At 42.3% G+C, this 15,311-nt stretch overlaps 1 protein-coding gene across 1 annotated transcript in view; it reads right to left on the reverse strand.

The window, feature by feature from the left end:
- Kif27 (kinesin family member 27) overlaps positions 1-15,311 on the reverse strand; it is a 64,293-nt gene continuing 48,982 nt past the window's right edge. The window contains exons 13-17 of the mRNA XM_027409723.2: positions 13,610-13,825; positions 7,044-7,250; positions 5,047-5,245; positions 3,170-3,334; positions 1-1,255 (exon numbers count right to left, since the gene is read on the reverse strand). Of these exons, the coding sequence (XP_027265524.1) occupies positions 774-1,255; positions 3,170-3,334; positions 5,047-5,245; positions 7,044-7,250; positions 13,610-13,825 (1,269 nt within the window). The 3' untranslated portion in view covers positions 1-773. The remainder of the gene's footprint in view (positions 1,256-3,169; positions 3,335-5,046; positions 5,246-7,043; positions 7,251-13,609; positions 13,826-15,311) is intronic.

Here is a 15,311-nt window from a genome sequence, read left to right on the forward strand (position 1 = left end):
TCAAGATGGAAGCATTACCCATGAGCTCCACAAGGCCACACTGCTCGAAAGTGGCCTCTTAGGATGCTGGGGTATTTGGTGTGACTCTGTGGTCCTTCCCTGTCCTGTTCAGGAAGCTGCAACCATTTCTCACAATTCTGACTTCATATGAGTGGGGATGTGACATACACAGGGCGGGATAAAGGTGAAAATTGTGTTCTATTATGTTATCAAACAATATACAGTAACTATAAAAGCGAAGACACTATGTTGGAGTTAAACCACCTCTGTGGACCCTAACAACCGTAACGCACCCTTGGCTCACAGGCTTAATTCTGGCAAACAAACACAGGAGGTAGGTAACTCTGGCACAACTGGGATTTATCTGGAGCTTAAAAAATAGCAACACATGTATATTTTAACATTCCAATACTTAAGGGTTATAATGTACTTCTATAATAGGCCTTTATATCATATAGAGTAGTATACATTTGAACAGTGTTTTAGTCTTTGTTTTGTTCTCCAAATGTACTTTAAAAAGTAAAGCAAATATGCCTAGAAAAGAACTTAAGTACACTTATGTAAGTAGAAATAGTTCAATGTACCAAGCATTCAAAAATGCATTTATGAAACAGGAAACCCCTAAAATACACTACAGTACACAAGAGTACCACCAGCCCCTCCCCTGTCCTGCACCCTGGGAAGATGCTGGTGACTCTGAGCGTTCATTCTCTAAGTTAGAAAAAGGGCTCTTTTCACATACTTAATAAATTAAAAGTTTTATTGTCCAGTGCCTATGCTTTGGAGTCATTGGTTTCCTCAGGTGCTTCAAGGGAATCAGCAGTCACTGACAGGACCCCAGCTCCCACACTGGAGCGTCGTAATGACAGCTCCAAGGCAGAAATCTGACGCAATTCTCTGCGACACAGTTTGACAGGCTTGACACCCTGAAGCTGCCCGGGGTCTTTCCCAGGCTGAAATTGGGATGGTGGTGGACTCTGAGAGTGTGGGACCGGGCGCTCCTCCGGGTTATCGGCGTTGCTCAACACTCGGCCACTGGGGGGCGCCAGCGAGCCCCCGACTGGAAGTGCTGCTTCTGGGCTGCCTTCCAGAACCTGCGGGGCCAGCGCTGCCGTTTTTAAGCTGCTTGAAGAGTCCTCTACTTCTCTTTCTCTTCCATTCAGCTTTGCGTTTTCAGTTCCAGATGCCCATTTTGGTTCTCCAGCAAGCCCCGCCGCCTCTTCTGGGTTCGGGACTCCATCTCCAGCATCACGAGCTAAGGAGAACCCACAGAGAACAAAGCAAAGCAAACATCATCTCAGAGCAAGGTACTTTCGCTACCACATCCTAACAAGCGGCATCATTTAACCCAACACACACACTGCTTGCAGACTTTTGCTTAATGACTTCAAATAGATGTGTGACTACGAATCAATCTTGACTCACTTATAAACATCTCGAAATGTGAATAATGGATTTTTTTTTTTAAATCACTAAAGTTGAAAAACATGTTGTGATTTGGGTACTCTCTAGAAACCTGAGTACTTTGTGTATCTCTGAAATCTTTTTAAAGGAAGTTATTGATTTTTAAGTTTAATTTAATGCAATTCAGTATTGTTATCCATCTGTAGTCTGATGTGCACCACAGCTCCCACTGTTAGAATGCAGGTCAGGACACAGCTCTTCAGTGAGTGGAGAGTGGAGCCCTCACAAGTCCTCAGTGGTAACAAGTCTGCCGGGGCATGAGTGTTAAAGCTTACTGGGGACTAGAATGCTCCCACAGCAACCTTAGGAGCCACTGCTTATAGTCTACTTTGTGTCTGTTCTAATTCCATGTGAAGATCTGTGTTAGCGACGACTTCATGTTTTCTGGTTTAGAGGGATTAAAAAGGTAGACAATAAATTCTGCAATGTTTCCTTAGTACCAGGGAAGCTTAAAACTTTGCAAAATCAGTTGTTTTAAACCCCGGATTATAAACTAGAATATGGTTGTCTAATATCTTCTTTAGTCATAGAAATTATTGTTAAAAATCAGCTAATGTGTTGCTTTTGTAAATTCCCTAACTTTGAAATTTGGGGTCAAGTTATTTCAGAAATATTGGTTGACACCCTATTTTGAGATCCTATAAAATAAGTATTACCTTCCAGGAACTTTGTCATGGTAATTGTTCTGTTGTGAAGGAGCTAATTTTACATACGTACATTTAATTATTATACAAGGAAATCTCTTTGAATTTGGTCATGTTTTAAATGTCTGGAGGAAACACCTTGGGACTGCCTTAGGAACACATGATTTTACTTTCACTTGTATTATTCTCCTTTGGAAAATTCTTCAAAGTCTTTCTAAAAAGACTCTGGAGCTAGAGTTACAGGCAGCCATGTGGGCCCTAGGTCCACGGCAAGAGCAGCCAGTTCTCCAACCCTGGATCTCCTTTGCTCAGTTGCTTATGGTGATCAGAAGGCTTGCTTTCCTATAATGTAAGGAAGTAACAGTTAAATGATAGCACAGTCCGCCCTAAGGGCTAAGAGTCAAGGGCAGCAAAAGCCAATGCCACACAGCAGGCAATTAGTAAAAATAATCATTCCTACTGTTTACGTATTATTTTAACATAGCTTATATATTTAAATTTTACACATTTTTTTAAATGTTTCAGAGTCAAGTATATTCCTCACTGGTTAATAAGGGAATGTTAACAAGGCTGTAGCTGTAGTCATGAAGTGAAATGAACAATTTTATAGCTTCTCTTCATATTGATAAACTCAAGGGCAGATTTAAGTGTCTGAGCTGAGGCTAACCCTCAGAGTATATACCTGCTGAGCATATGTGAGGTGCCACACTCCTAGTACAAGAGGGAAGACGTTCAATTCATTAATTCACTGCACAAGGGAAAATTAAGCCCAGCACTTATACTACTTAACAATATTTTGAGCACATTATACTTTCATTTTCAAACCTGATTTTAATATTTTTCATAGTGAATAAAACCTTTAATATTTTTCATAGTGAATGAAACCTTGACCATAAGAAAAAAAAGATCACTGGATACATGGGTGGTGTGTGTCTTTAATCCCAGCACTCAGGAGGCAGAGGCAGGTGGATCTCTGTGAGTTCCAGGACAACCTGGTCTACACTAGGCAGATGTGTGGGAAGGGAGCGGGTTAAGATGGCAGGTGACACTAAAAGCCTTACGATCTGCTAATGACAGCTGCCAGGGCGATGCTCCTCGGGCCGTCTCTATCATTTTCTTCTTAAGATCTCTGCTGGTTTTCTTATAGAAGTAAAGATCTTTTTCCAGCTGCTGGATTTTTTCTTCATATTTTTTTAAGGTTTTTAAAATGCCTTCTCCATCTTGCTCTACAAAGCAAAAATTTACATTTAACCTTAGCTTTAAACAAACAATTCAAAAGTTTAACATAGCTCCAGACTCATGTTAAAGGGGTCAGAAGTACGTGATATGTATCTGTTACCTGAAGGGGTTTGTTCAGCCACAATATGGATTCTTTTGGCTATAAAGCCTCTTTCAAAGGATCAATCCCTTCATTTCCTTCTCCGCCTACTCTTGACCAGCCACTCCCTGATCACAACTCAGCATCTTTGCCATTTGCTGCTGAGAAGGCTTATCAGGAGCAGCAGAATGGGCACTTCCACTTAAAAACAACTCTCCCAGCATTCTGTGTGACATATTACTTCAAGCTTGCATTAGGGTCTGTGGATATATGGAAAGTTATATGCTGGGTTTATAGGCCCAAGAATCTGAAGAGTAAATAACAAGGGAAAAACTCTCTGGAATAGGGGAGGGGGAGCTTTGGTGGTTGCTCAGGTAATTTAAGACTTCCATTGTTCTATTAACGATAAAGTCCAGCTTTGTGAGCTTCAGAAAACACACTCTCAGACCTATGCCCTCCTTTGTACTCTTATCTCTTATTTCACCCATCATCTAGCTTTAAGAGTTGCTTAAAATCAGCAACATTCCAATAGTAGAATGCATGACTCACATGCAAGGCCTAGGCTCTGGTCTTCAGCAGCAAAACCAAAAAGCCCAACCAATCAAAAGCCACACAGCTTATCGGCTTTATTTCCCATATGAATATAGTTGAAATTAGAACTTTCTCAAATTGTTAATAATTTTAATTGTGTGTATAATCTGCATTAATAACTATAGAAACAATCTGATTTTTATTAGTTTCTTGAGACACAGTATCCTGAGAATAAGAGGTGCTAGGAAGGGAACCCAAGGGTTCACGTGTGATCTGCAAGCACTCTACCCACTGATCTATGAACTAGCTGTCTAACCCTAGTCATCTCAAAGAAGCACACAAAAGCCCTATTCGAGTGTGACTGAGCAAAGAACAGGGCATGTGTGACTGCAGCGGTGTGTGGGTCCCTGCAGAGGGAAACCCTGTTCATTAGGTAAAGTGGTTGTTAATTAACACCGTCAAATCCACAGATTGATGTTTTCCAATTCTCTGCTTCTTTCAAACCCCTTCAGCCCATTGCAGCTCTGTATTCATGAATATCAGGGCCAAGCAGCCTGAGCCGGAGCTGCAGCAGGTTCAGCTGACTGTGTCGCCACAGGACCCGTTCAGACACCTGCCACATACACAGGTAATGGGAGGCCAGGTCACCATGATAGCTCTCTTTCTACACCAGAAGCTACTGTTGAACTAACTGCTGCTGGCCACTAATATTCTAATATTCTAATATTATGACCCATGATATAACCTTAATGCATATAGTTTTATAATCTACTAAAATTGTAACAAGAGATATAACCAGGAATGACAGCAGGACCTATCTCTTCATCTGTACATGAAATAGCCAGAAGGTGTCTGCATTTCCACATAAAGCCAGACCAACAATAAAACCAACAGGATGGCAGGAGTTCTTGAGTGCCTGCCGGGGAGGAGGCAAAAGGGACAGCACCTGGAGCAAGAGCCATCTCACACTACAATTACACACAAGCGACAGCCACATGTGTCAGGAGCAACTGTGCACACATGAGGTCACACTCTGGACTTGCTTCCCTCCTCAGCACTTCCCCGACCCCAGCTGACACCCAAGGTCACCTCTGAAATGATGTAGCAACAGCTGCAGCCTCTGCTCCTGCTCCTTTTGCTGCAGGGTGAGTCTGCGGTCGCACTGCAGTCTCAGGTGCTCCAGGGCAGACTCTAACTCATGGACCAGGCTGTCTCGCTCCAGAACCTTCATTTTCATCTCTTTATTCTGCAACTGTAGTTTGCGTTCAGCTTCTCGCAAATTAATCACCTATCAAAGACATCTTTTACTTTTAAGTATATTTTACATAGCCTAACACAATAGATCAGTCCAGTTTTCCTGGACCACATGAAAAAGCTGCTTAACCTCAGTAACATCTTCAGTGCCTTCAGAAGGTGTTGGATGCCCGGGCAAATGCTTTAAAACATAACTTATAGAGTAGCCTAACAACCGTTTGAATTTGTTGCAGTTCTGAATTGGTAATACTTTCATTTTCAATACAATATTAAACTCCTAGTTACCCCTCTAAAACTTCTTACGTAAGATCTCTGTAGTTCAGATTTTATGATTCTCTTGCTTGCTTGCTTTTTCTTTTGGAGACATGGTTTTTACTCTATTGCCCTGGCTGGCCTTGTGCTTGACTTATTTATTTATTATGTACACAACATTCTGCTTCCATGTATATCTGCACATCAGAAGAGGGCACCAGATCTCATTACAGATGGTTGTGAGCCACCATGTGGCTGCTGGGAATTGAACTCAGGACCTCTGGAATAGCAGCCGGTGCTCTTAATCCCTGAGCCATCTCTCCAGCCCTTGTGCTTGACTCTGAAGTGCTAGCAATGTATAGACACCAGCCACCATGCCTGGCTGTAACCTATAACTGTTTCTCTCGTCCACATGGATATTGGGAAATGTTTTTATTCTTGCAACATCTACCCTGTTTTAAGTTAAAGAATATTTTGAGACAGAGGTTCCACTCAGGCCATTGTGTGTGTCTGCTGAGGTGTGTCTGCTGTGTTGTAGGAAGCAGAGCACTGTGGTAGCGTCTGTGCTGTAGAAATAACAGCACTCCCTGATGGCCTCCACAAGCAACACCCACTTCCACACAGTGGCTTTGGCTAGAGCCCTCAGAGACTCTGTCTCCAAGCCTAGGCCACATGCCAACCAAATCCAGTCTCATCAGAAATAGCTACTGACTCCTTACACAAGCTTCAGGGGACTATGCTTAATACTTTCATTAAGTTATTTATTTATTTATTTATTTATTTATTTATTTATTTATTTATTTTTAAACAGGATCTCACTATGTATCTCTGGCTGTCTTGTAACTCACTCTGTGGACCAGGCTAGCCTCAAACTGGATCTCAAACAGAGATCCACCTGTCTCTGTCTCCCTAGTGCTGGGATTAAAGGTGTGCGCTGCCACCATACTGAGCTTTTCATTTCCTTTTTATGTCACACAATTAGACCTTGAAAAAGTCTCTGTCTTACTTTGTATCAACTATTGGATACTCCCATTAATTCAATATTTTTTAGGGAAAAGCCATTCTTCATGATACATATTTTAAGTGAAAAAATACTAGAGAAAATATCAACATAGTTCTCAATGATACAAAAATCCCTAACTGCCAATTTTTGGTGGGATAATCTAATTAAGTATATTCAAATTAATAAACCCTGTTCCTGTCATTGCCACCTCATCTCCACTTGTACATCATGATGAGAAACGCACACGTTTGGTCTGTTCACAGCAATGGAGGAAGGAAAACTTCAGGACCCTAGACTTTTCATGAATAGCATTTAAATTTAGAATCAAGAAATAACAAGGAAGGATATAAATTAAATTGTCTAAAATGAGACTTCCTATCAAGGGGACCTTCAATTTTAACCATCTCATAAAGTTAGGCTTATTTGGATAATTCACAAAAGCTTCTGATAATACATAAAGAAAAACTGTGCTTAAATTTAGTTAAACCATCAAATCTTTCAGCCTTTCACTCAGCATAAATAAGGGTACCTTGACCCTTTTTGTAATACAGACAAGTGTTGTTCTTTGGAAACATACCTTATTGAAATATTTGAAAAGAATAGCTCTAATCTCGGTAATATTCAGGCAAACTAGTTTTTCTAGAACCTCTGCTTCACTCCGGGACAGACTCTGCATTGATGCTCTGAGTGAGTCCTGGCGGTTCTGGATGCTTTCGCTCTTGAATTCAATCGCGGCTTCCAAAGCTTCTATTCCTTCTTCAAGTTGGAAAAGAAGATGTTCTTCCTACAGACCATAGAGAGCATTCATCTTAAGAAAATGATAACCTGAAGTCTGTCACATGCTAACCTCCAATCTCAGCATGTGACCGAGTCTAAGGGACTGGTCCCTTAGACCCTCACTAGTGTTAAGGGTGCAGTGTTTGAGATTTGGCTAAGCTGTGCGATTCATCACATGTCAGTGTATATAAAGCAGAACCATCAAGTCTTCACAAACATCATGCTAAGTGAGTTGTGTGGTGTGCAGCAAACACTGATTACCTAATCCAAAGGGCACAGCATTCCTAAGGTGCATTTAAATGCAGACTCCCCACTGATGAGGTGTAGTGGGTCTGATGCACCTCCCAAAGACCTAGCAAAGCAGCCCAGTGCGAGAACACCAGACAGGGACACTTGCACTTGGGACCAGCAACTGAGAGCTAGTGATAAAAGTGGAGCCTCTGGAGAAAAATGCAGCATAGGTGACAGAGGCTGGCCTGATCCAAGGGACTGGAGCATTCCTAAGATTCCTATGACATGTGATTTAAATGGTGGCACTACAATATCAGTTAATATACTGTTTGTGTTCCAAGACAAACTAGTTCTTTGACTTGTCCAAATCAATGCTGTCTGGGAGAAAGTGGCAACCAAGACGTGGATGCATCTCTGCTCCTGTGTCTGTGCTGAGGTCACCTAGAGCAAGTTTCTCCAGGAAGACTGCTTTGCCCAGACTCTCAACCTTGCTGCTGAGTACAGTGCTTATCACGGAGTTTAAACTTAGTATTTGTTGAATGAGTTAATGAAAACTATTTTCCCACCACTCCTAAGAGTTGTTAGTGACTCCCAGACATCCTTTTTTGCAGCCTAAGAGTCAGATAATGACTCATCTAGTAGGAAGTCAAAAACTTACTTTAGAAAGCCATCTTATAAAATCTTCTGGAAGAACAATTTGGGGAAAACATTCAATGGCCATTTCTCTGTGCACTAACTAACCATCATTTGATTGTATGATAATTGTTGCAAAATAAACAAAATAATCATATTTTGAAGGATTTTCATAATTTTAACATTATGCATACATGTATATTGTCTGTGCATGTGAGTGCAAGAGCACTGCAGAATCTAGGAGAGGACATTGGCTGTCTTGAGCTAGAGTTACAGGTGGCTGTGAGCTGCCCAATGTGGGTGCTGGGAACTGAACTCAGTCCTAGCCACTGAAGCTATCTTTTAAGCCCCAATAATCACATCTTTAAATAACTTATTATTTTTATTTTATGTGCATTGGTATGAACGTGTCACAGATCCCCTAGAACAGAGTTACAGACAGTTGTAAACTGCCATGTGGGTGCTGGGAGTAGAGCCTGGGTCCTCTGGAAGAGCAGTCAGTGCTCTTAACTACTGAGCCATCTCTCCAACCCCCAATAATTACATTTTTTAGAGGAAAAACATCTTTAAATACTTTGGAAAGGCGCTTAAGTTTTGGGTGTAAGTTAAGGAACTGCTAAGAAAGTATGATACCTAACTATAGGAGTCCATAGAACTATAGGAGTCCATAGAACTATAGGAGTCCATAGAACTATAGGAGTCCATAGAATTACCCCTTCCAAATAACTGCCGCACATGGGCCAGTGACAGGACTCAGTGGGCAAAGGCTTTTGCTGCCAAGCCTTATGGCGTCAGTCTGTTCTCTGGAATCCACATGACAGAAGTAAAGAAGCAGCTCCCCAGTTGTCCACAGACCTTCATATATGAGCTACGGCACACATAGATGTGTGTGCACACACATGCAAATGCACCTGTGTACGTATACCCGCACACACACTGCACACCACACGCATACCCGCACACACACTGCACACCACACACTGAAATTTTAAGAGTAAAAAGTTAAATGTAGTTATGATTTATTAAAGCTTGCCTGAGGATTCAAAAAGCAAAGTCAGCCACAAGCCATAGAAGCCAGGCACACACCTTTAATCCCAGCAGGCAGAAGCTAGGAGGTGGTGGTGCACACCTTTAATCCTAGGACTCAGGATTAAGAGGTAGACGGGTCTCTGTGAGTCCAAGGCCACCCAAATCTACACAAGAATGACTCAGTCTAAAAGAGAATTATAGCTCACACCCTTAATCCCAACATTAGGGAAGTATGTAAGGCAGAAGGAAGGTCTCAGAGAGGCATTTATTCTCCAGCTACGCTGAGGAGAGGTTACAGTCTGAAGCGTGGTAAAGAGCTCCTGTGTGGATCAGTCCTTTCAGCCTGAGCTAGAGGTGAGAGCTAGTGGCCGGCTGCTTTGCTTTTCTGGTATTCAGCTTGAAGTTTGAGCCCCAATATCAGTCTCTGGGTCTTTTATTTATTCATGTTACAGTCCTCCAATTGGAGGTCTGTGGCTGTGGTAAACTGTCACGGTACATTACCATCACTTTAAAACTCTCAGTTGACATTCTGAAATAGCAGGTCTGGGTGAGGCCTAAGGATTTTCTTTATAAATAGGCCTCCCAGAGAACCAGGGCCTGGAGCCCGGTCTCTAATGAAGAAGCGAGAGAAAAGTTTTCCTGCAAGGACAGGGTTATGTGTACACTTTGGATAAATGAATGTTTAAACATAAAACAAGGAACTAATTAGGCATAGAAAACATGAACACCTGCAACTCTGAATTAACAAGCTACAGTGTTCATCATGTGATCTGCAGCAACACGTGTAGAAATGGAAAGAATTCAGTTAATAAAATAAGTCAAAAGTGGGGAGTAGAACAGCAGTCAGCAGAAACTGCTAAGTGGGGAGGTTAACAGGTACCCAATACAGTTAGAGAGATCCAGTTCTCATGTTCCATAGCAGAGCAGGTATCCCAGTCAGTCACCTGAGAAGGGCTTCTCAATGGAGGTGTTTCCAAGGCCAGACTAACCTGTGGATAGATCTGATTGGCGGATACAGGAAGACCCAGTGGACTGTTGTTCTGGGATGCATACAAAAGCAAGCTAAGCATGAGCCAGCAAACATTCTAACAAGCTGTGCTCCTCCATGGTATCTGTTTCAGGTCCTTGCTCATATTCCTGCCCTGACTTCCTATAGGGATGGACTATGACCTGTACGCGGAAATAAACCTTTTCTTCCCCTGAGTTGTTTTCAATCAGTACTTCATCACAGCAACCAGAGAAGTGGGGTGTTGCTGTGGTGAACCTGGCCACACAGTTTTGAGAAGAATGTAGAAGACCTTCAACTGTGGGCTAAAAAGCTGTTGGGCACTCAGAGCTTCATAAGGACATGTTGTGAGCAAGGAAGACTCGAATTCCAAGAGAAATGCAGATGACGGACGCCTGGGATCAGAGGGAAGCACAGATTCTGTTACAACTTGGGATGGAGCCATTGTGAGACACAGGGCTGAGAATCAGCTATGATTAACAAGAGATCACTCTACTGAGTGAAGTATGTTCCATGGAAGAAGCAGGGTCAGCACACAGAAGCTGGACTCCAAGGGGGCCAATACTGTGTCTCACTCAATTGGCAGCCAAACTTAGCAATTTGCAAAAGTTCTGCAAAGTACTGGTTTGGAAAGCAAGACTGCAGTACTCAGAGAGTGAATGAAGCCTGGTGCCATGTGGTAGGGACAGAAAGTCCTGGAACTTCTGTCCTGGGGTCTGCAGGCAGGTTGACTTGGCCCCTGAGGACCAAACAACCCAGAGTCTGCTGACATCTCTGGGCTAGTCCTGCTCCCACCCACCTGGAGAGCGAGTGCCTCAGACTCGCCTGCACCCATCTTGAGACCCATCCGAGTATCAGATCCTCTTGCACCCACTGGAAGAGAACCTTGAACCCGTACACACCAGGAGAGGAAGAGGCACCACCTGCACCCACTGGAAGAAGAGATGGGAAGAAGACAGAACACATCCAACAACAGGAAAGCCAACACGACGCCACCAGAGTCCAGAGACTGCACACCAGCAAGACCTGAGCACCCAGCACACCAGAGTCCAGAGACTGCACACCAGCAAGACCTGAGCACCCAGCACACCAGAGTCCAGAGACTGCATGCCAGCAAGACCTGAGCACCCAGCACACCAGAGTCCAGAGACTACGCCAGCAAGACCTGAGCACCTGAGCACCCAGCACACCAGAGTCCAGAGACTGCACACCAGCAAGACCTGAGCACCCAGCACACCAGAGCCCAGAGACTGTACACCAGAAGACCTGAGCATCCAACACACCAGAGTCCAGAGACTCTACACCAGCAAGACCTGAGCACCCAGCACAGACGAAGCAGAAGACAGCAACCTTAAAAACAACTTCATGCACATGATAGAGACCCGAAGAGAGGAAATGAGAAAATCCTTCAGAGAAATGGAAGAAAAGACAAACCAAAAATTTCAAGAAACAGTTCAAACAGTGCAAGGTTTGAAAGCTGAGATAGAGGAAAAAAAAAACCCCAAAATAAACAAACAAAAAACAAAAACAAAACACCACAGCCTAAGGGAAAAAGCTGGGTAAACGATCAGGAACTACAGATGCAAGCATAACCAACACAATTCAAGAGATGGAAGAGAGAATCTCAGGCACTGAAGATACACTAGGAGAAATAGACTCATCAAGCAAAGAAAATCTTAAGTCCAACAAATCCCTAACACAAAACATCCAGGAAATATGGGACACCGTGAAAAGGCCAACCCTAAGAATAATAGGTATAGAAGAAGGTGAAGAAACCCAACTCAAAGGTGCAGAAAACATATTCAACTAATCTTGGCTTTAAAACACACCAGTGAGGGCAGAGTGCACTTCAAAACTAAAGAAGGCCAGAGAGGAGCTTACAAGGCCAGATGGAGCACAACTGTATTCTACCTGGGACGGTGTTGTTCAGGGGGTGTTGTCCATGTTATCTGCCACAGAACTCCACATTGCCATGTGGTTGGCCTAGAACTGGCCTTGAACTTGCAACTCAGCCTCCCAAGTGCCAGGATTCAGGTATATACTACCATGGCTTCACTGTTGGTTAATAATGGGCTTCTGCCTCTGCAAATAGTTTTCTCACCTTTCTGTCATGTTTATCCACTCTGACCTCTGCACTACTCTGTGTAAAGTGTTATTTTGTAGCAAGTATAGCTTTACCACATTACCTGCAATTGTCTTTTTAATGTTCTTTAGGGATTCAGTTTCCTTATATTTCCATCTTCCCAGTTAGAATACATAACTTAGCAGTTTGTTTACTTCTTTGCTTCCCTCTATATGGCCTACTAACAGTCCTGGGCTGACAGAATCCCTTAATGTTTAAGCTTGCTGTGTTTTAAGTGCTTATCCCTTCCAACCTAGTTGTTCAGGGCTCTGGGGCCTCTGCACAGCTATCCAAGTTAAGTCATAAGTTAAGACAGCCATCTAATGTAGTCCCAATTCCTTCCATCAGTTCATTCAACAGCAGATTCACAGTAGACTGACAGTACACCCTTTCTGCTGTTTCTTCACGAGCCCCTCTAACATGTCACCCAATCTAAAACACAAGGTTCAGCAAGGCACACGACCCCTGCAGGTCACCGTCTTTCAGCACTTGCCTCTGCTTTGGAATGATAGGCCCTAACGATAAATATTTGGAGAGAAATTTCAGGTTCAAAAACTAACATGAAATAAGGCATTGGGATCATTTTCCACTGAAATAAAATGTGTTTAAAAAGAAAGTCTGGGGCACTTTGAAAGCCACTTTGAAAGCCAATGAATGAATCATCTCATATATTAGAAAACAAACCAAAAACAGGCCAGGTGGTGATGCATGTCTTTAATCCTAGAGGCAGCAAGATCTCTGTGAGTTCAAGGACAGCCTGGTCTACAGCACTAGTTCTAGGTCGGCCAGGGAAAGAAACAAAGAAACCCTGTTTTGAAAAACAAGTATTTTATTGGGACTTGTATTTCATTTGAATGGTGGAGAATTTTCTCTGAAAAACCATCCCTTTCTCAGTCAAATCTCCATGGAAAAAATTAATAGGCATGTTTTATGTGTGAACTACCTATCAAAATTATCAAAGATGACAGATGAGGACCACATGGTGAACTCCTCCATGTTGTCCTCTGACCTTACAAACATACCATGGTAGAAGAGACAGAAGTTACCTTTTCTCCTTGAAAGATAAATAGAAAGAGGCTTTCAAATTATTTTCGGGTGAGAAACAGCGGAGGAGACCACCCTCAAGGGCTGTGTTGGTTCCCTAGTGCCTGGTAATGCCAGGAAGAGTCCATGCAGGTGCTGTTCTGTGAAGATACCTACCTCTCATCAAAGCATGGCTTTTAGTACCAAAAAGATGCCAGATGAACTCATCAGTGGACACAGTCTTGAAATAGTTTATCAGGTTTATGATTATGTGATATCACCCATCATACAACAACTCCAGCTCCAAAGAATACTGACTTACTTTGGGGGACAGCACTCTACCGCTCGCTAGCTTTTCGTCCACAGCATTCCTCTGCCTCTGCAGCTGATCCCTTTCTTTCTGGAGAGCCTGAACCTGTTCAGAAATCTTCATTTTCTCCTCAGTTGTGCTGCTCTCAAGCTTCAAACTTTTATCCGACAACTCTTGCTCCAACAAGTTCAGGCGAGCTGATATTTTCAGACTATCTGTGCTTAAGTCCTAAAAGACAAACCCACCAGACAGAAAAAGTTAAAAGGAATTCAGACAGCTTAGAAAACAGAAAAAATATCAGTAAGATACTAAATGGTTCTATTTTTAACTTTTATTTTCTTCCATAAACTTTCAAAAAGGGTACATCCACTAAAATCTTAAATTTAATTGTTCCTTAAAAAATATATGGGTTTGAAGTATGAAGTTACAGGGGCTGGAGAGGCGGCTCAGTGCTTAAGAGCACTGGCTGCTGTTGCTGAGGACCAAGGTTCAGTTCCCAGCACTCACTTGGTAGTGAACAATGTCTGGAGCTCCAGTTTCAGGGGATCTGGTGCCCTCTTCTGGCCTCCCTGGGCACTGCACACATACAGGCAAAACACTCAGGCTCATTTACAAAAAAAAAAAAAAAAAAAAAAAAAAAAAAAAAAAAAAAAATCAAAGGTTTTGAGAGGCAGTATGATCTTTTTTTTTTTCATTATTTTATTCCTTAGCTCATTACATGGTAAACTGTTACAGTTTTTTAAGAGGTTTATAATGTGGGAAATTACCAATACGGAGCCAGTTAGAGATACAAGGGATTTTAATAGGGAAAAACCTTACTTACAGAGCGACCTAGCCAGCCGGTGTGCAGCAGCAGTCTGTACAGCAAGCCGAAAGGTGAAACCAAAAGTACCCAGCCACCTGACCGCCTCCCACTCTACTTCACCCTGACCATGCCTCAAGGCATGGTCAGACACATGCCTACAGCCTCCCCTACAGGTTTACATTTGGTGTGTTTCAGCATACTTTTTATTCTTCATTATGGTCAGAAAATATAAGAATCTGGTCACGTTTATGGAGATGTCCATTATTAAAATAATTTGTAAGGATACTGTATTATATACTTCCATATGGTTTCTAATATATATATAAGCTATCATAAAGTTTACCACATCATAATAAAAAGCAGAACCATTTTCCAATAAGTCTCCTAAAGTCCTTTTAGTTGGTTCTCCTATTATTTTGCCCATATGTCTAAACTACCAATTTCTGATACGGTCTGTATCCTACAGGAGTAAGAATTTAGCACTCATGTCTCCCCTTCTCTGTGCACATCCCTCCTCTATGTTCCCACTCTAAGTTATAGTAGAGCTCCTCATTATGAACTTGTGACTACTAACTATAGCTGACGTGTCTGTAAAAAATATTTCCTCTTGAAATTTCTTGAACCTTACAACTAAGTCTTCTCCAACAAAACTAAAATCTCACTTTCATTTAATCAGTTATTAAGAATTGTATTCAATATTATCTTTTATTTTTAGATTTATTTTTTACTTACTATGTGCATGCGCACACACATGCTTGTGTGTGTGTCTGTATGTGTGTGTGTGTGTGAATGTGTGTGTGTGTGCAACAGCACAAGTATGAGAGTCAGAGGACAGCTGTTGCACACACACACACACACACACACACACACACACTCGTCTTCAGAGTGAATCACACACTCCAGCAGTTT

The sequence above is a fragment of the Cricetulus griseus genome, chromosome 3 (genome assembly GCF_003668045.3).
Source record: "Cricetulus griseus strain 17A/GY chromosome 3, alternate assembly CriGri-PICRH-1.0, whole genome shotgun sequence".
NCBI lineage: Eukaryota > Metazoa > Chordata > Mammalia > Rodentia > Cricetidae > Cricetulus > Cricetulus griseus.